This window comes from Ursus maritimus, unplaced genomic scaffold, assembly GCF_017311325.1.
Source record: "Ursus maritimus isolate PB19 unplaced genomic scaffold, ASM1731132v1 scaffold_16, whole genome shotgun sequence".
NCBI classification, from domain to species: domain Eukaryota; kingdom Metazoa; phylum Chordata; class Mammalia; order Carnivora; family Ursidae; genus Ursus; species Ursus maritimus.
The window spans coordinates 42,125,701-42,146,315 of NW_024424008.1; the positions used below are offsets into that span (position 1 = coordinate 42,125,701).

General features: G+C 49.3%; 1 protein-coding gene across 1 annotated transcript in view; it reads left to right on the top strand.

The window, feature by feature from the left end:
• Positions 1 to 213: 213 nt before the first annotated feature.
• KIRREL3 (kirre like nephrin family adhesion molecule 3) overlaps positions 214 to 20,615 on the top strand; it is a 185,796-nt gene continuing 165,394 nt past the window's right edge. The window contains exon 1 of the mRNA XM_040630644.1: positions 214 to 274. Coding sequence (XP_040486578.1) covers positions 214 to 274 — 61 coding nt within the window. The remainder of the gene's footprint in view (positions 275 to 20,615) is intronic.

Consider the following 20,615-nt stretch of genomic DNA (forward strand, 5'->3'; position numbering starts at 1 on the left):
TCCATCCCAGGACCATGGGATCATGACCTGAACCAAAGGCAGACGCTGAACCAACTGAGCCACCCAGGCATCTGAGGCAGGGTGGTTTCCAGGAGCAGGATGGAACTGGCTCTTTTTAAGGATGGATAGGCGTTTCCTGGGTAGCAGAAGGGGGCAAACCACTGAAGACAGAATTTCATATATAAAATATGCAGCGGTTAAGGGGGGCATAGAATGGTTGGCAACGTCCAGGGTGGCCAGGAAGAAGAGGAGAAGGACATCACACTGAAGACAGGTGATATTGTGAGGATCCTGCCAAGGAATTTACCCTGTCAGCAGAGAGGCGCTGATGGAGGTCTTTGTGCCAGAAGTGACAAGATCAGATTTGTCTTGTAGCAAGATAATATGAGTGACAGGATAGAGACTGAATTGGAATGTTAGGAAAAATCAGGCAGCCTGTAGAATTTGACTGAAATGGGTTTTGTTTGTAATTGATTTCTTACAATTACCATCCCTGAGGTTTTTACAGAGCTGTTTTGGAAGGAAATATTACTTGTTTCAGGTCATATTCATATTCACATTCAAACAGTTTTCAGAGATCCTATCAAAAAGTGGGAATAGACCTGGATTCTAGCCCAGTCCATGACTGCCTCTCTGTGTGACCTTGAGCAAGAAAATTAACCTTTCTGAATGCAGTCACTGGAATCATACACTCAAATAGTTGTATGGTCAGATCGAGCAGGGCACAGGGTAGGAGCTGGTATCGGAGGGACCACTCCTGCAGGAGCGGAGGGGTCTGCTTCATTATTATCAGGGACACATAGTGTTTCTGGTCGAAGGAAGGAGGGGAGAATTCACCCTACTCTCTGCAACAGGGTAGGGTCTGACTTCCCAGGGCCTAGAAAGCTTTCATGATAAGAGTGGACGTTGCTCGTGCTTTCTAATAATCGTGACCTTTGTGATGAGTCACTAGGAAATGCTGTTGACAGTGACCTCTGCTTTGACCACCACCAACTTGCCCCACCCCAGTGCCCACCATCCTTGCCTTGGGAGGTCTTGAAAGAGTCCAGGCTACCTCCCCAAGCCCAGGGTCAGCATCCAAGGGCCCCTTCCAGCAGCCCTTCCCCCCCCCACCCCCCGTTGGCCTCAAGTCAAGTGTCTTGAGGTCACCCCACATTACATCATGACAGATGTTATTGATGCTTGGGAATTACTCAGCCCTTTGAAAAATCACAGCCACAATATTTGTCTCCATTAACATCCATGGCAGCACGTCAGTGAATCAATAGGATACTTAATGCTGAATTACACGACAAGCCCAGGCAGCCTGCCTCTGCGGAGCATAATCTGTCAGGTGAATAACATGAGAGAGTGTTCCAAGCACACTGTGAAGGCACCCGGACTGGGAAGGGGAGACCCAGTTTTTTACACCAGTATAAATAAATATGCATTTGTTTACCTGCTAGAAATGAACTACAAATGCTCAGGCTTTCCAATTCTAATTGCCTTTTGAGCACCTGATGGTGCTTTCCTCGTCTCTTTGGTGTAAGTGATTCATGCTTCGTGGTCTGAGACAGACCTGGGGTTTTGTTTTTCTCCTAGTGGAAATCAGAGAAGAAAAGAATAATTTGTTTAGTGAGAGTAACAGATGATCCCAGCTACACAAACTTATCACCATTCTCTGACCCTCCTATCTTTCATTCTGGCTTTTTCCCTTTACGGGTCCTTGTCCTTCATTCCTATTGATTTGACCCAAAATGCCATTTTCCTTGTTAGGAGCCTGACCTGTCCTCCAGGGGTCTCAAAGCACTAAATCAACATCCATCACCAGCAAGGACGGTCCTTCCTCCAACCAGGCCACAGGTGAAAAAGCAGCCATTGCAGATAAAGAGGAAACTAGCTCCTCTGTTCTCCTCCTGTGAGCTTCTGTCTCTTTGATTCTGACCAGTACAAGCGTTATTTACAGGATTCAGACAGCTTCTCACCACTAGTTTCTGAACAGACTGAAATATCTACCTGCCAGCCCTTCTGAACTGGGGGGGTAGGGGTTCAACATAGGCCCAGTTACATGGAAAAAGACTTTACTGGTTGGTGTGTTCATTTTCTTGAGGACCTAGAATTTCACCCTATGTCTTTGTCTTCCAGCTTGACTTTTAGTCAGTTAGTTTCTCCTTACCTCCTTCGGTTGGTCTGTTATTTTAAGAAAGCAAGAGGGGATGCCTTGCACACTGCCCAGCCCTGACCCCAGGTACCCTCTCTTTCCTTGTCAGCCCATCTTCCCATGCCCTTTTTACCTTCCCTGTTGCTCTTGGCTAATTTCTCTTCCTTCTTCATCGTTCAAGATTCACGCAGATGCTTTTCTGATTAGTCCACTGGCTGCAAAATCTCGTCAGCACATCAAGCAGTCAACATCAAAAAAGGCCAACACAGTCCCTTCCTTCAAAGACCTTGGAATTGTAGTGAAGGAGCAATAAGCTGAGAAGAGCACATGGGAAGGGATGCCCATGGAAATGCAAGAGAACTAAGAGCCCCCTGCCCTTGATCCATTTGTTCACAATCCAGACCATTTGCTGCTCCGATGCTGCTCCCCGGGGCGGGGGAGGGGGGGTGGGGAGCTGTCTCTTACACCGTTGAGGAGGGACATGATTTCTGCTGAGGCAGACCACGCATGTGCGTGGCCCTTGGGTTGCCTTTTAAATGACATGTTGATATGTCTTTGTCCCTTGTGGGTATGTTGAGAGGGAGAGAGGAAGAAAACTGTCCTGCTAGCCAGTTTTGGCTGTGTCTCTGTAGACAAATGACTGCCTATTTCTGTTATCTTACCTCTAAAATGGAACCAGAGGTTGTCAGGAAGATCAAATGACATCATTAGTGGGTCATACGTTGTAAACTATAAATGTGATATAAATGCAATTTATTAAGAGCCTGGACTCTGGATGTCCGATTGCCTGGGTGTGAATTCTGGATCCTCCACTCCCTTAGTTGTACGAACCTGTACAAAGGTACTTTTGGTGCCTCTGTTTCCTCCTTGTAAAATGAGACCCAAATATCATCTGCTTTATGAGACCTATTGTAAGGATTAAACGAATGAATATAGATAAAGCATTTGGAACAGTGTCTGGCATGTAGACAGCGCTATAAAAAGTGTGGCTGTTGTGATTATTTCCCGTTTTCAGAATTTGAGGTCCTGGAAGTCGGGAAGGTAGTCTCCCCTCAAGGGTAATGAAGGTGCCGCCTTAATTGCATTGGTACCTGATGGGAGTGTGTGACATCTTGCTGTGATCCCCGGGGCCTCTCACTGCTGCCCTGCAGAGGATTATCCGTAGCTGCCCTCCCTCCAGGCAGATCAGTAGCTTCATCACTCCAGGGCCAGAACGAGCTCCTCTCCTCCCACCTGCAGCAAGACCTTGGTCCAGAGAATGGGTACTCAACATTCAGCGTGTGATAAAATTTGTCACCACTGTTGCCATCTTTAACAGCACTGAGAAGGCACCTTTCAGAAGAGTAATTGGAACAGTATCCACGGGGGGTAACTTTAAGAACACCAGGTTCTCCACTGGAGAGGGGTTAGCATATGAGCAATTCCTGTCTCCAAATACCCTGAAGGTGCAGCAGGAGCCAGGAACCCCAAGCGAGATTAGCAACTAGAGCAAAACAGCGACATAAACACAACCCCGGATGTCTTCTCTAGTCTGCCCCCGGGCCCGGTCCCCACACCCGCCAGCGCCCAGCCAGCACACGGACAGTAGTACCTCAGAGCCGTCCACTCCAGAAATAACACAACCAGCCATCCCAAGCACCGCAAACTACTTCCCTCGCCCCTGGGTCCCCAAGTTCGTTAGCAGCCAAAAATGAGCATTTTTCGCCCATGTTGGAAAAGATAATTATCTTCACAAGGTTTGAGAAACATGATGATAAATCTCATTTTATATAGCACATTAAGGTTAGAATTTAGTGCGAGACAGTAAGACAAATCTACAAATATAGGGTAATATAGTAAAATCAATAGGGATTATTAGGAGCAAAGTGTTATATCTGAAGCGATAAAGCCTTGGAAATGCAAGAAAACAATGTTCTGGTAAAACTATAACAAATGACTATGATTTAATCACTTGGCAAATAATTTGGTATTTCGATGGGTTTTATAGTTTCACGGTGTAAAAAAAAATGCACGTTAGGGATTCATCTAACATGGTTCTTACAAAGAGTGTATCCAAGAGTAGTATCATTTTGGCAATTTGTGCTTTTAAATAATAGTATATTATTTTCTACATAGATCTACTTTTTAAGCCTCTCACATGCTTTTAAGATTTCAGTTGCCATTAGGCTATCATTCTGCAGATTCAAGTCTTTGAGCACAGGAAATTATATTATTCACCACCTTCTCCCACTTCATAGAACAGGCAGGCTCGGGAAGTCCTAGAGGAACGTGATTTTCCTAATTCTTGTTCCTTTAGCTGGGTACTAATTCCAAATATTGGTTTAGAAACTAGGAAGCCATTTTACTTGAAGTTCCCATCCCCTATTTAAATAACCCAAATCAAAAGGGGCTCTCCCCCTCCCCCACTCAGAGCTATCCTGAATAGTCAAATGAAGATTAAACTCTTGATTTAAGTAGCTACATCTTGGCAGTAATTAACATGTACATCAAATACTTTTTTTTCCCTTTGATATGATATGATACTAGAATTTAAACCTGATGAAGGTGCCAAAATTAACTGCAATGGGAAATGAATAATAATTCTTTCGAGATGACTTTGCCCTTTGCATGAGCTCACATTCAAGCCCTTTACCAGACTCTGTGCTCCGCTCTTAAGAAATCTGCAAGCCAGGCACACAGGTCAGTTCCAAAGATCTATGAGTCCAGAAAAAAAAAAAAAAAAGAACCCTCGGCCCTACGCCCATTTCTCTATATGTTCTCAATCTGTTCCTTGGACACAGCCTTCATCGCTAGTCTCTTCTCCAAGAAAAAAGCAGAACTTGTCTTCTCTGGGTTTGGATGATTTATAAGAAGCTAGAGAAGGAATTTAAAGTGGGGTATGAGGCAGAGAGAAGAGATCAAGAGACCTGTAAAGGCATTTGAAACAGGGGGGAGGAGAGCCAGAGTGGGGCTAGAGGAGGGGCTAATTGTAGTTTCTCCTTCCTGTAAAAATCCCTTGATTTAACTTTCTAAAGCAGCAGTTCTGTTTTTGAGGGTGATAAAAACTTGAGATGTGAATGAAAGCTATGGCCTGTCTTCCCAGAAATGCATACATAACACATGTGTGCATGCATATATGTACACGATCGTGTATGGGGTGTGTGGAGCCCTCCATGGACCCAGAAGCCCCCTGTGAAGAATGCTGCCCCTTAAAGATTCGGTCTACTACTCTTCCATTAACTGTCCCTCTGAATCCTGGCCTGGTCAAATGTGTGCTTTGCCCTGGGTACCACGTTTGGTTTTTTTTAAGACTTTATTTATTTTTGAGAGAGAGCATGAGTAGGGGTAGGGGCAGAGGGAGCAGGGAGCCTGACTCGGGGGCTCGATCCCAAGACCCTGAGATCATGACCTGATGCTTAGCCAACTGAGCCACCAGGTGCTCTGGCTGGGTACCACATTTTTAAAAGGATGTGGACAAACAAGGGACTGGTGAATGAGGAGTGATCAAGGTGGTGGTGAGTAGAATCCAAGCACCAGTTGAAATAACAGGGGAAGTATAGAACTGAAAGGAAGTATGATAGCTGATAGAAGTTTGGAGAGCCTCGTTTGGGGTTTTGTTTTGGTTTAGTATAAGAGTCATTACTGGAGAATCCACGTTCGGTCAGTAGGAGAAGGAATAATCTCCCCAACAGCTAGAAGTGCCTCTTTGCCATCCAATCTCCACAGACCATCTTCCTAAATTATGAATCAGATCATGTCACTTTCCCATTCAGACCCCCCAGTAGCTTCCCACCACTTAGGATAAAAGCCCAAGTTTTCGCTATGGCGGAGTGAGGGGGGGCGGAGCCTAGACTGTGTGGCCTGGGCCTTCCTCTCCAACCTTGGCTCCTCCCATCCTCCTGCTGGCCTTTACTCCAGGCCGTTGGCCTTCTTTGATGTTACGAACTCAGGCTCACCTCAAAGCCTAGCCATGTCCTGTTTCCTCTGCTTCAGATGCTCTTCCCTAGACATTGGGAGGATGGATCCTTCTCAGCTGAGTTGTCAGCGTCTCAGCAAGGTCTTCCCTAACCCTTCAATCTAAAGTGGTCCCCATGCCCAGCTCCCTCTGCTGCTCTGTTCCATCACTTCCAGTGCTATTTATCACCACCTGAAATGCTTGTTTTTTTACCTTTTAAATGTCTGATACTTTCTCCCTCAAGTAGAAATCAAGATCCATGAGAACCGAGCCCTTCCATGGCTTGCTAACTTCCAGAATAGTGCCTGACACATAGTAGGTGTTTATGAAATATTCCTTGGGTGGTCAAATGAAGGCTCAAACAGGTCTAATGAAGGATCTGGAACTTCTGCCTCGTGGGGTAATCAATGGGTCTTCCACCAGGCGAGGAGGGCAGATCAAGTCATGGCCCTCCCTGGGGACACTCTGGGAAGGCTCCTTGCACTGGACAGATAAGTCGAGCTGAAGCTAGTTTTCAGTTCTAAGTTCACATATTTCATAGCCTCACGCCACAGACGGGGAAGAGCATGATCTTTTAAGTCAGACAGTCCTGGGTTTAAATCTCGGTTTTGCTACTTAGACATGGTAACTCTGTGCAGGTCAGTTCATCTCTCTGGATTTCAAAACTCCTCCTCTAAGAACTGGGAATAAAAACACCTGTCTTGCTGGGTTGTAAGGCATATTTGAGAAGATTCTATGTGTCTTGTACCCAACACAGTGTCTCACGTCTAGCAGGGCCTCCACAACGGCCGAGCTGGTGGCACGCCGGCATTTGCCCGACAACCCATAAACATTTGATAAGAAGGCTGATTTGTGGACAATAGTCAGGCTAGAAGAACTTTCAGAGGGTGTCTTGGTTTCCCGAGAAAAAAATATGTCTCTGCAAATTCTTTTTGAAAGCAGGTAAATGTAAATTCTGAGAAATAGAAGTCAGAATGAGTGTCCAGCCTTGTATTTCTGTCCTAAACATCAGCTTACCCACGCCCTAGACAAAGCTCTGGACCTCTCTGCAGTCCATCTGAGGCTCTCCTCCTCCCTCGTCCCCTCCCTCCGAGTTAAATGAGAGAAGGGGCCGTGTTCCTTGAACGATCCACCGTCTAATTTCATGGCATGCCCGCCGACCAAATCCGTGTCTGTTGGTGATGAGAGCACCTTACCATGTGGCACGTGCCCCAGATTCTCCTATCCTGTGGGCGCAGAGGATGGCCTTGGCCTGCCTGGGCGAGGCGGACCCCCTCCCAGAGCTCACTTGGAAGATCCACTGGGCTGGCCCCCACGGAAAGCACCCTCCCAAATCCCCCAGCTTCAGTCCAGGCTGCCTTGAGTGGATCTCGTCTGGAAGAGAGTACGATATAGTGAAATGAACACAAGGGTTTAAGTCATGTTAAGATAAGACTCTCACTCTAGTTTCTGATTTAATCTTCAAACCGCTCTGAGCCTCAGTTTTGTCATCCATAAAATGGCAGTCCTATCACGTAGCCCATCCATTTGCGATTGGCAATAAATGGGATAGTGTGTTTTGGTGCCCGATTCTCCCATGTTCACTGCCTTCCATGTCCTTACCACCTCAGCACCACTGCTCCTGGCCCCTCCGGAGAAGGGGTTTTCTAGGACACCTCTCTGCCTGGCCGATCTAACAGGAGAGTCAGTGCTGTGTCTAACTAAATTTCCTCTTTCTTTCTTTTTTTTTTTTTAAGATTTTATTTATCTGATAGAGTGAGCGAGCACAAGTAGGGGGAGGGGCAGAGGGAGGGGGAGAACCAGACTCCCCACTGAGCAGGGAGCCCCATGCAGGGCTTGATCCCAGGACCCCAGGATCATGACATGAGCCGAAGGCGCCGCTTCACCAACTGAGCCACTCAGATGCCACTAAATTCCCTCTTTCTACGTGAGGCTTGATGTCGGCCATGTGAAAGAAGAATGCCACGAACTTTAAAGCAGTACACATGGTGTGAGGGAGTCCCTCATCCCAGCAGCTCTTCCTCCCCCTTTCTCTCCCCCGTCTCCCCTCACCCCGTGCTAGCCCCTCTCCCACCCATTCTCCCAAGCCTCCATCTCCCGTAGCTTTCCACTAATTGGCAGTGCCATCTGAGGGATATTGTTTCTGTGCCTTCAGCTCTGCCATCACTTTGATGGAAGACCCCCTTGGAGCACTCCCTCCTTCATCAGCCGCCTCCACCCTCTGCCTGGCACCCTGGGCCACGCGGCAATGCAATAACTGTGCCCGTGTGAAATGAACAGAGACGCTAACGCGATGTCTCATGGCCAGAGCAGTCGTGCATCTTCCCCCAGATACCGCGACTCCACTCCGCACTCTGTCCCATCACCAGGGGCATACAAAGGAGTCTGCTCCCTGCACCTGTGACCATGGGGCTTATTAAGGAGTGCAGGCAGGTGCCTGCCGTTACCGGAAGATGACCACAGCTGCCAAGGGAGCTGTTCCACACAGGGCCCGTGTGGCCAAGGGTAGTGAGGCTGCACCCCTGGACCAGGCCAACACCCTGCTTGCTGGTGGAGCCAGGGTAAGCGCTGATGGGAGCAGTTACCGGAAGATCCAGGACTTTCAAAGTCTGCCCACCTCCTGGAGCTATCATCATCTGGGCCCATTCTAACTCAGTCCATACTCAGCCATGGCAGACCAGGTCACCCGAATAGTTGGACACCTTCCACCTGAATCCCTCCAGGGCTGGGGAGCCCTCCACCTCCACAGACAGCCCCCTCTGCGCCCTGGCAGGCAGGGTAGCGCAACAGTTAGGAGCACGGGCTTTAAGTCAGACAGGTTCGAGTTCACAGCCCACCTCTGCTACATGCTAACTGTGATTTTGCACATTACTTAACCTCCCTGGTTAGGAACCTCTGGTTTCCTTAACTGTAGAGTGGGGTAGTAAATATACCCACCTCTTAAAGCATTGGAAGGGTCAAAAGAAATAAGCAAGAAAAGTGCTTTGCAGAAATGGGCATTAATGACGATCGTAGAAATGACAATAAACACTTGTTGAGGACTGTCCCGGGAACTGGATTAGGTACTGGGAACACAGAGATGAAAAAGATACCGTCTCAAGGTGGAGAAGATGGTCATAAAAGCAGGTGACAGGGAATATGGGAGCACAGCTCTATATTACAACAATTCTTCCTTCTAATGCAACAGAATCAGTTTCCAGCCCTCCACTCACTGCCCCACGTTCAGCCCCCTGGAGCATCGAAAATCACTCCAATCCCTCTTCCACATGACAGCCTTTCAGCCTCTTGAAGACCGCAAATCATGTACTCTCGGAAGTCCCCGCTTTTCCTGGCTAAACAGTCCCGGTTCCACTCTAAAAATAATAAGCCTGCCTTATCTTTCTACATGCCTTTCTCCAAGGAACAAAAGGTATTTTAGCAGCCCTGGCTCATGCGTCTGCTCAGCGCCACGGGCCCACAAAGAAAGGAAGATTTACCTGCCCCAACCCAGGCCTGATACCGGGAGAAATTCAATTCCATTCGGGATCCCTCCAGGGCCCCCCAGCTCAGAATCATGATCCGGTGACTGTGGCCCACTTGTCTGTGAGCACACCTCACCAACACTGCCCAGCTCATAGCATCGGGCAACCAGAAATCCAGGGGAAACGTTGAGATCTTCTGAACCAGGGGTTCTCTGCATGGCTTCCTGATAGAATCACCGGGGAAGTGTTTCACAGAGACAACAATGTCCAGGCCCATTCACCCACCCACAAGAAATTCTGATTTAATTGATCTAAGGGCTTGAGTATCAAAATAGTCTTCAGAGCTCCCCAGGGTATTGTAATACCCAGCCAGGATGAAAAACCCATTTGTCTAGCTCACCGGGTCCCTTTGCACTGGCAAAAATAACCCAGAGAACAGAAGGGATCCATCCAAGGTCACAAAGCTAGTTAAAGGGCAAAGTGGGATTAGAAGTCCTGGCTCCTGCCTTACAATCTGGCATCTTTTTCACGAGGCTACCTGCAGGTTGACATCCTGACTTCAAACTACAATGCCAGGTGTGTGCCATCAGATGCTATAGACAAAAAGATCGTTGGATCTAGCTTTTCCAACCCCTAAGCCCTCCGCGTTACCCCCTCTCTTCTTCTTAAGTCTGCCCTACTCTTTTCCCTCACCACTGCACCCCAGTCTTAAAACGAGGTGTCAAAATGCCATCCTCAAAGGAAGAGCTCTCTTCAGTTTCCAGCCACAAGAATTACACGGGAAAGAACCTCATTGTAAATCAAGAACCAAAAGCAAATCTTAAAACCAAATTAAGGTCCTGGGGCGCCTGGGTGGCACAGCGGTTAAGCGTCTGCCTTCGGCTCAGGGCGTGATCCCGGCGTTATGGGATCGAGCCCCACATCAGGCTCCTCTGCTAGGAGCCTGCTTCTTCCTCTCCCACTCCCCCTGCCTGTGTTCCCTCTCTCGCTGGCTGTTTCTATCTCTGTCGAATAAATAAATAAAATCTTTAAAAAAAAAAAATTAAGGTCCTAAGCATTCAGCAATGCCTCTTTGGAAATCAAGCCTTCAGGTTAACTGCCCTGCTAGATAAAGGCTATGGGGTTGGGGGCGAGGGGGGCGGGGAAGGAACGGTGTTAAAACTCCAGAAATATAATCTGAAATAAATAAGTGATATTTTCTGGCCAAGGTAATGCAAGGGTTTTAGTTCCCAATGTGATGGAGCTACTTTACATTTTAATAAATGCACATTGAGAAAATAATATTATTGCTCTGATATTGGGAGATTATTTGTGAACATAAAATATTAGAACTTGTCAGGAAGGCATTTATTTTCTTTTTCCTTCTTTCTCTACTGCAATATTCTTTCACCTAATAGAAGATGATTGCAAAAATAATTATATCAAACAGTGGCCAACACACACAAAATAAATGGGAAAAAATGAAGGTTATCTGGCATGAGATTGCAAACATGAGAAGGGGAAGCAAGTGCCGGAGCAAGGGGGGGATGATTGCACATCAATCAGATGATTAGAGAGTGGGAGGAAAAAATTAAGGGGACTGATTGGCTGCTGAATGTTCCGATCCCAGATGGAAATCAGAACATGGATCGGAACTCATTAGTCAAATTATCCATTTCCTATATTCATGTGGAAAAGCCAAAAATGCGGATGGAGTTCTGTATTTGCGAAAATAATCTAACCTTAAAATGCTGCCATGCGTGAACCTATAATCACAGAACATTGGGATCCATAGACGATTTCTGATGTTTCTTAAATCTCTGATGTGATGTCTTCACATATAAACAAGAAAAGGGATTCCATGGTTTTTAATGTATTTCCAAAAGAGCTATTTATCAAAAATAAGTAAAAAATAAAAAAATTAAGGACCACTACACTGGTCCATCCCCTTCATTTAAAAAATTAAAATAAATAAGAAAAACTATTGCCAGGAAACAGTTTGGCATATCTACCAAAAAGGGACACATAGAGGTACCATGTGACCCAGCAATTCCACATCTGAGCATGTACCCAAGAGAAATGAAAACCTTTGTTCACGGGAAAACTTTATACAAATGTGCATAGCAGCTTGATTCATAATAGCCAAAAATTAGAAACTCAAATGTCTATCTCATGATGAGTAGATAAGCAAGATGCGGTCTATGCATATCATGGAATACTATTCAGCCATAAAAAGGAATGGGGGATTGATATGTACTACAATATGGATGAGTCTTGAAACCATCATGTAACTGACAGAAGGCAGTCACAAAAGGGCCACATATTGTATGATCCCATTTCTACAAAATGTGCAGAATAGTCAAATTCATAAAGACAGAACGTAGATCAGTGGTCGCCCACGGGGGGGGGAGGGGTAAGAACTGCAAGTGACTGCTAATGGGTACAGGATTATTTTTAGGGTGAGGAAAATATTCAGGAATTAGCTAAGGGTGATGGTTGCAAAATGTTGTAAATATACTTAAAACCCACGGATCCATACATTTTAAAAGGGCGACTTTTATGTTATGCGACCTATATCTCATTTTTAAAATAAGCATATTAAAAAAAAAAAGAAGAACCATCTCCAATAACATACTCCCACGTTCACCAGACAGTAGCAGAGGCAGATAATAGGGAAGCATAGTGAGAACGAGTATAAGATAGAGAAAATTAATCCAAATTAATGTCACATATATTTACTCATTCAAAGATTGATGGAGCCCTTATTATATGCCTGGCACGCCTGGGCCCCAGAGACACCGTAGTGAACACATACACATAATTTTACTATCTTGGACTGACATTCCAGTGGGGGGGAGACAGTTCGCCAAACACACAACGGTTGTGTAATCACAATAGCAATGAGAGAGGTGAAGGCGAAGCACAGGTGAAATGAGAATGTATGACTGGGCCTGAGTCAGGGGAGCCTTCCTGGAGGAGGTGACACTGAGCAGGGTAGATCTGGCATGTTAAGGAACTGAAGAGCCATGTGGCCACAGGTACCAGAGAAGGACAGAGGGGCGTGGTGAGTTCTAGAGAGGCAAGAGGGTCCTGTAGCCCAGTTAAGGACTCGGGTCTTTAGCCGAGGCTGATGTCAGGCTCTGTCTCCAGAGCATCCGACCGGCTGATCTGTGGAGAAGGATGGGGGAAAGGCAGCTCAGATGCGTGTGCTGATGCCATGGGAGGCTACCATGGTCGTGTCATCAGAAAAGCAGTCCGGGGACCAAGGGTACCCAACATGCCCAGCCCAGAGAGCCCAGCCCGGAGAGCAGCCAAGTGGGGGATTCTTAGGGGAAGGACACAGGAAGGCAAATCTACGCTAATTCTATGGCAACATCTGGACTCGGGCACGTCCTCCTGTCTGCCCCAGCTTCAAGAGAGATAGGGGAGCCGGAGCGTGGGCAAGTGAGAACAAAGACAGTGAGGTGGGGCACAGGAAGACGGCCTGCCGTCCTCAGAATCAGGTTTGAAGACGCATGGCTGAACGGGAGAGAGTCTTCATGTATGTGCTCAGCAAGGATAGGCACAGAGCGAACAAAGACAGTGGAATCACCCAAATAGAGAATCACCCTTGGAGTTTGCGAGAAGCCTAAACCTACAAAAGCCATTATCCCTCAGAGGTGTTAGAAGCTGAACATGTCAACAGGTTATAAAAGGAAAATAATGGAGAAGGTTTCCACAATGCTGAAAACAACAGCCAGCATTCATTGAGCATAGTGTGAGCCAAGAACTGGGCTAAGTATGTGACGTGCACTACCTCATCTCATGTTCCCCTGACCCTTTGAGGGAGGCCCTATTGTATTGTCACCTCTCAGACCAGGCCATTTGGGCTTCGGTTAAGGCACTTTCCTGAGTTCACATGGCGGGGAAGAAGTGGAGCCAGACTTTCCCATGGCCAGTCCCCACCCCTCCCCCGCCCCTCCGGCACCTGCCCTCAGCCCTCAGGCAGCCGGCCTGTCCTTCCATGAGTACCTCTGTCACACGTTGTCCCAAGCTCTCAGACGTGTCTGGGTTCCTCTTGAATCTTGGAGCTCTGTGGCCAAAAGTGCCAGCCTTCAAATCCCTGCCCGAGTCAGGCTGCAAAGTCCAAGAGCATCTTAGGCTCTGCGAGGAGCTGATATTCTCTGCTCTCTGGCCGTGAAGCTCCTGCCCACACCTACAAGAGCCAGGGAGGCAGCCCACTGAGGCAGCTTCAGATGGCCATGAAGGAAACGGCCCCAAGAGAGATGGAGAGCCCGCCAGGTGACCGCAGGGACAGCTGCTTCCTCTTCCCCTCTGCCCCGTCTGTAGTCCAGTCGCCTCCAGACGCTGGTTGGCCCCTTCATCCCGCATTTGATGACAGTACCAGAGCCTTATATTTGTCGGGTGCTTTACAGCCCACAGGGCATCGCAAAAATCCTCTCCTAGAGAGTAGATGGTTGTCAGAGAAGGGAAGGAAAAAATTCCTCTCTACCCTCGAGGTCTTCCAGCTGGACTAAGAATGAAATCTGCATGAAACAGATAAATGGGAGGGAAAAAAACCCAAAGTTTTATTATGCACACATGAAGGCCAATTATGAAATCGAGAGCAAGAAATGACCAAGACAGGCAATTTTTTGTACATTTTAGACACAGAGGCAATAAAATTTGTGAGGAATTTACAGGATAAGGAAAACTGCTGTTTGGGCTGAGGTAGTGATTTGTAAAACGTAACAGGGTTGGGGCACCTGGGTGGCTCAGTTGGTTAAGCCTCTGACTTTTGATTTCGGTTCAGGTCTTGATCTCAGGGACCGTCCTGGGATGGAGCCCTGCATCAGGCTCCCAGCTCAGCAGGGGGTCTGCTTCTCTCCCTGTCTCTCTGCCCCTCCCCCCAAAAGTAAATAAACATATATATTTTTTAAGTAACAAGGTTTATTTCTGCAGTCTTTTGACTTTAAAGTAATTATCTCGTGATAAGGATGTCTTTTTACTTCTTAGGATAGGGAGGATATTTTCATATGGGAGATTTGTTTCCTGCTTTTGGGGGGACTGAGGAGGGTCTGAGTGTCCTTGCGCTAGTGTTCTCTTAAGTAACTTTTATTTAAAATAATCAGTATGCCAAAGGGGAACATTTTGGGAGCCTGTCTTGACCCTATGTCAGTACCTCGTCTCACCAGCTTCCTCTGTTATCCAAGGCATGTCCCTTTCGTCCTTGAGCCCAAAGGTTCATTTGTTCACGTGAAGCGTCGCTTAGGACACTGCTTAACAAGATCATCTTATCGATGGGACGTGGGAATACCCCTCACCCTCTTGCCAGCGTTCGAATGCTCTTGTGCAGTGGGATGCAGTGTTGCGTAAATGCTTAAGAGCACAAGGTGTGTAGAGTGCAGCCTAGCTTTGCAGCTCAATACATGCATGACCGTGGGCCAGGTTACTTCCTCCCGAGGGTCAGCTTCCTCATCTATAAAACAGAAATGGTCATAGCATCTGCCAACAACACGGGATTCTGAGGGCTCTCCAAAACTACCTACATAAAAATCTTATCTCTATGCCTGTCACGTAGTAATATTTAGTTAATATTAGCTGCTATTATTAGTGATGATTAACAGGAAATGGTCACAATAAGAAGGAGTTGGAACGGTGGTTCTCAACCTTTGCTACATATTAGAATCACCTGCGGAGCTTCTAAAATTCTCATGAAGAGTTAACCCCATACCAATTAGATCAACTCGAATCTCAGTGAGAGAAGCACTTGTCAGTATTTCTCAAAGCTCTCCGATGATTCCAACAGGCAGCCCAAGTTGAGAACCAGCGGAACAGGCTAACCCAGATTCCAGTTCCTTCCCAGCTCCCTCACCCAGCTGAATTTAACACCAGCGAGCCGACCTCGGAGGTTCCCCCAGCTGAGCTAAATGTGAGGCGGCCCCCTCAGTTTCAGGCACATTCAGACGCATCCACCCACCCCTCTCTCCAAGCCTGCGTCCCAGCATCTGCCAGTCGGGGAGCCACTCTGGGCCTTGCTGTCAGTTCAGGTAGGGTGAGAAGGAAACCTTCCCCGCACGTCTCCCAAGGCAAGGTAGGAGCTGGTCAGCTAGCCTGGAGAGACAAAAGGAAATCATGTAATCGGTGCTAAGTAAATATGCAAAGCACCCAGCACCCAGCCCCAGGGGAACACACCCATTAGCCCTCCCGGCAAGAGGCTACTCTGAGACCTTAAGGGGTCCCAGCCTCAGCAGGAGTCTTGCACACCAAGGTGGGTGGAGGGTCCTCAATTTGGCACAATTAAATGTGGAGTTTGAGTTGGCAGTAACTTTAGCCCTGTCTCCATGGGAGATTTTTCCAGTTCTCCTATAATACTAATTGCATTTCTCATCCCGTAACTGACCCGCTGGCCTGAGTGTTTCTGCTGCGTACCCCAGCAGTGATCATTTGTTTATCTGGGACTCAGAGCATCCTTAGCCTGGCTCAGGAGCTGCTAGGCCTGTGCCCCCTCCTGCCCCAGGCTTTGGTCTCTCCACTGTGCCTCCCCACTGCCCATCCCTGCACAGCAAGCACACTCCATGCACCATTGCAGTTAGGCCCCAGGAAACTGCAAATCACACACGCAAGTTACCAGCTTGCAAGTGCGCCCAGCGTCTCCCCTCCCGGTCAAGTTCCCTCTACCACCCAGGACCACCAACCCCTTAGGCAGGCAGGGGTGAGTAGGAGCCAAGAGGCTGTGTGGATGGATTGTTCAAGGTGATTACTAGCTCAGAAAAAAGTAGCTGTGATTAAGAAGGCCATTTTGGGGAGTGGAGAGGTGTGTTCCTAGAACACCTGCCTGGGAACGCACTCTAGTAAAGCCAGACGTGCACCGCCCACAGACAGAGGAAGGGCACCCAGGGCTAAACGCAGTCGAAAAGCAAGGTTAGTGAATTTAATGAGGTGATCTTAGGCAGCTTAATTCAGCTGGATAGCCCAGGGCTAGAGGAGGAGCCCCACACAGGAAGTCAGAAGTTAAGGCTACGCTAATTAGATTTCACAAATGCCTTTGTTATTCTGCCTGCCTGGTGCAGGGGAGGCTCCCCGTGGGGGCTCCTAAACCCCCCCCCCATTCAGTTGCTTCCGGTCTTTCTCTCCCACCTGCCCGGATCAGCACCGCCCATCCCCACCCCCACCCCCACCTGTGTTCCTGGAAGTGGCGCCCAGCTCGGACTCCACGGGGCCTGCCCCGCACGGGTGGTCTGAAGGGTGTGAATGGAGCAGAGCCACCCAGCCTTCTCTCCCAGTTGATAAGACACCGGCCTGGCTGGGGGCGGGGTGGGGCGCAGGGCAAGAAAGGCTCAGGAGAGATCTCAGTGGCTCACGCTGGCCCTGGTTGCTGAGCTGGGGCGGGGTCCCTTTCCCCAGCGGGGGCTTTTATCCTGCAGTGAGTGATGATCTTGACAGTCCTGTCTTAGGGCCCCTATTGGTTGCAAGCTCTTGAGGGCAGCACTCCTCTCCCTTCACCTGTGCACCCAGCAGGGCTAGGACTCAAGGTGGAAGAGGTCCCGAAGGAAAAGGAGGGATGACCCATCCAGATGGATTCGGCCCTTGATTATGCAAGTCATGCAAGACTCAGTTTCTCTGGCTGATTGTAGAAACCCCTCAGGGAGGACCATAAATTCAAACTCTTGCAGGAGTGAAGCCTTGTTTTGACCTTGCTGCTTAAGCGTTCCTCCTCTAAGGACAGGGGAAGCCACTTAATGCCTACATGATAATAACAATGAGCAATTAATAATGACAATAATAGTTACTTGAACACAGAGGGCTGCTTATCTGCAGGCGTGCGAACAGGAGCCGAGTTCCTCCTCCCGAGGGACAGCCCCACCTGTGGAGAGGCTGCTCCCTCCAGTGGAAGGCGACGGTTATGGGCAGCAAACTCCCGCCTCCTCGTCTCTCCTTCCTGATCAGGCCTTGGGCTTCTTCTCTCCCAACCTCCCAACCGACAGCGTTCACGGTCACACCAGAAAACAGTGCCGACCATCACAAACTCACTGGGTGTGACACCAAAATGTGATAAAGCAGATTGACCCCCTGCCACCCCAGCCTTGGTTTCCTTTCCTGTAAAAGGAGATGGGCCAGTCTCAGCCCGAATCCGCCCCCCCCCACCTGTCCCCACCCACTCCGATGGTCTCCTGTGAGGCGCCGGCTACCCCTAAGCCCCGGAAAAGCCCCGTGGCTGCCTAGGAGAACCCCCCTTGGAAGCATGCAGCGCGCCATCCCAGAGCCCTGGAACGCCAGGCTGTGTGGCAGGCAGCTTCTCCAACTGCTTACTTCCGCTAGAAATTACCTGCCTGCTGTGTGGGTCTGAGCTCCCTCCTCCCACCACACTCAGGATCACCCCCCCAAATCCCGCCCTTCTTTGCAAGGTCTAAGCATTTAGAGGGGGGAAAACAGTGCAGAGGAAAGCAAGCCTGTTGGTGCGTGGCAGTGCAGGGAAGCTTTAAGGCCTCTGCAGAGCTAGAGGAGAATGTCCCCAGAATGTTAAACGTGCCCCCTGGGTTCCCGCCTCTCGCTGACAGCCTCGAACCAAGTGACTGGGCTTGGGAACTCTGTGTGGAGTTCTCTTGTCCCTGCTCTGCAGCAGCCTCGCCCTGCCCCCCACACTGCAATGTCTAGGGTCTCAGTCTTGATCGACTGACTGTCATGTGTACAGCCACCTGGGATGTGGCCCGGTGACTACCGCTAAGGAGGTGAAATGGAGGAATGTGGTGCTCAGGGAGCCCCGACTCTCCTTCCTGTGGCCCTGAGAAATCAGCAATAATAAGAATCATTCCTAAAGTGACCAGTCGGTTAGGCGTCTGACTCTCGATTTCTGCTCAGATCTCAGGGTCGTGGGATCAAGCCCCGCATGGGCTCTGCACTGGGCATGGAGCCTGCTTGAGATTCTCTCTCTCCCTCTTCCTCTGCCCCTCCCCAACTTGCTGTGTGCTCGCGCTCCCTCTCTCTCTCTGTCTGTCTCTCTCAAATAAATAAATCATTCAAAAAAAATTCCTAAGGTTTCATTACGATGTCCCAGGCCTGTTGTAGAGGATTTACTCATCTAACTTATTCAGTCCCAACAATAACCCGAGGAGCTGGGTACTGCTTCTTCCCTGTATTTTACAGACTAGGAGAAACAGGGACACAGAAGGGGAAGTAACTTACCTAATATCACAGAGCTAGTAAGTGATAGAGCCCAAATCTGAGCCCCAGAGAGTCTGGCTCCAGAGTCCGCACTCCAGAGCTGTTTCTTCGTAAAATAATATTTTAAATTCATATTGCTCTCCCTGACTTGAGCGCTTCAGATGCTAGGCACTGTGCGAAGAACTCTGCCTGCGCCTTGCCAGGGAACACTCCCAACAGTTGGGTGGGGCCAATGCTGTCCTTGCCTCCACCCCGCAACTGAAGCCAGTGGGGCTCAGAGAGGTTGAGCAGCTAGGCCAAAGTCACAGAGATGCTGAGTAGCCAACTGGGATGCCTACCCAAGTTGGCCTGAGCCCAGAGCCTGAGCCTGCTTAGCGACTTTAGCCGCCGATGCTCCCCGATGCTCCCCTCCAAAGGGCACATGGTCTGAGGGCCTGCTTTCCCTGAGCCAAAGGATGGATGCAAGCCTCTCTGGCAGCTCCCTTCTGCCCGTGTGCCTGTGATGCGACCCTGGAGGAAAGGTGCCGTGACAGGAAATGCTCTGCTTAACTCCCAGGGAGGACTCTGTCTTCCCGACGGCCCAGACCTTAGCTCTCCACTAATGCACCCCATGTTTGCCCCCACCCCCGCTCCTTCCCCCAGCTCCCAACATGCCTGCTTAACCGGGCAGGGATGCACAACTCCAGGCCCAGCGTGACGGATATGTATGGCCAAGGATGGTGATGTATCTATTAAGTGAAAGAGACAACTTTCATTAACCCAAGTAGACATTATTAAAACGTGCTGGTTGTCTCTGGGAAATGACGTGCCCAGCGCAGGCTGGAGCAGAGCCCCTGCTTATATGCCGCAAGCTGCCGAGTGCGGGCTGGGCCTCCCTCTGGCACCCTGCATCTCATCCATCATCTCCCATGAAGCGAGCCCCATCCTAAAAGCCCCCACATGACTCCCCTGACAGCGCTCCACACATGACTTCTCCCTCTGGCATCCGTCTGCATCAGGAATCCCAGGCCCAGGTGGCCGGAGGCCTGGAGCCCAGGGGCGCTCCGCGACTCGCACTGCCTGCACCTGGAGACCGAGCTGCCGCTGGGGCGCTGATTGACTCCATTAAATGCAGCCCTCTAAACCTGAACAGAACCCCGGCCGTGGCTGAGGTGGCACCACCGGAGATGTGGCGTGGTGGGGTCCCAGCTTTCAGGCCACTGGGGTAGGCCACTAGGTAGAATTATATCCACGGGGACCCCGGTCGGGGCAGTTGGGGGACCGGGGATGCAGGAGAGGCTAGAGGATGGGAGGGACAGAGTGGAAAGAGTAGGACCAGGAAGGGTGGGAGACAGGGCTGATGGGACCGAACCACCCCTGCCTGGTGTCTGTGACCACGGGCCTTTGCTGAGGTAGAGAAGCAGCAATAGTAATCGCATCTACCACTTTGCAATTTACAAAGCGCTTTTACATAGAACCATCTCGTTCGCTCCTCCTAAGTCCTGCTGTGAGGGAGCTGCTTTCCCTTTTGTACGGACGATGAGAGGAGGCTCAGAGAGGTCGAGTCACACAAGGGAGGTTGCGAAGTTGGTAAGTGGCAGCTCCTGGCTAAGTGCCTGGGCCTCCGACCCTGAGTCTGGCGTTGTTTCCAGACGTCACCTCATCTCACAGTTCTTTTATTAAGTTCCGAACACTGATGCCTCGTGAAGTTGAGACGCTCTTGTTTGGAGGGCCCTGTTCTGTGCAAGCACACCCAGGCCCAGGTGCACGATGGGCCCAGGCAGTGTGCTATGCTCACCTGCCCAGCCGCCCCTTATGGCTGCGGCTCGCACGCCTGTGGCCACAGACGTAACACAGAGGAGTGCAGGTGTCCGAGCCAGCCAGCAAGGACTGTGCTACTGCTGACTGTTCACGGGACGCGACCTCTGTATCTGTACAGGGAATTCTCTGCGGGCCTGTGGGGGAGACTAGACAATCC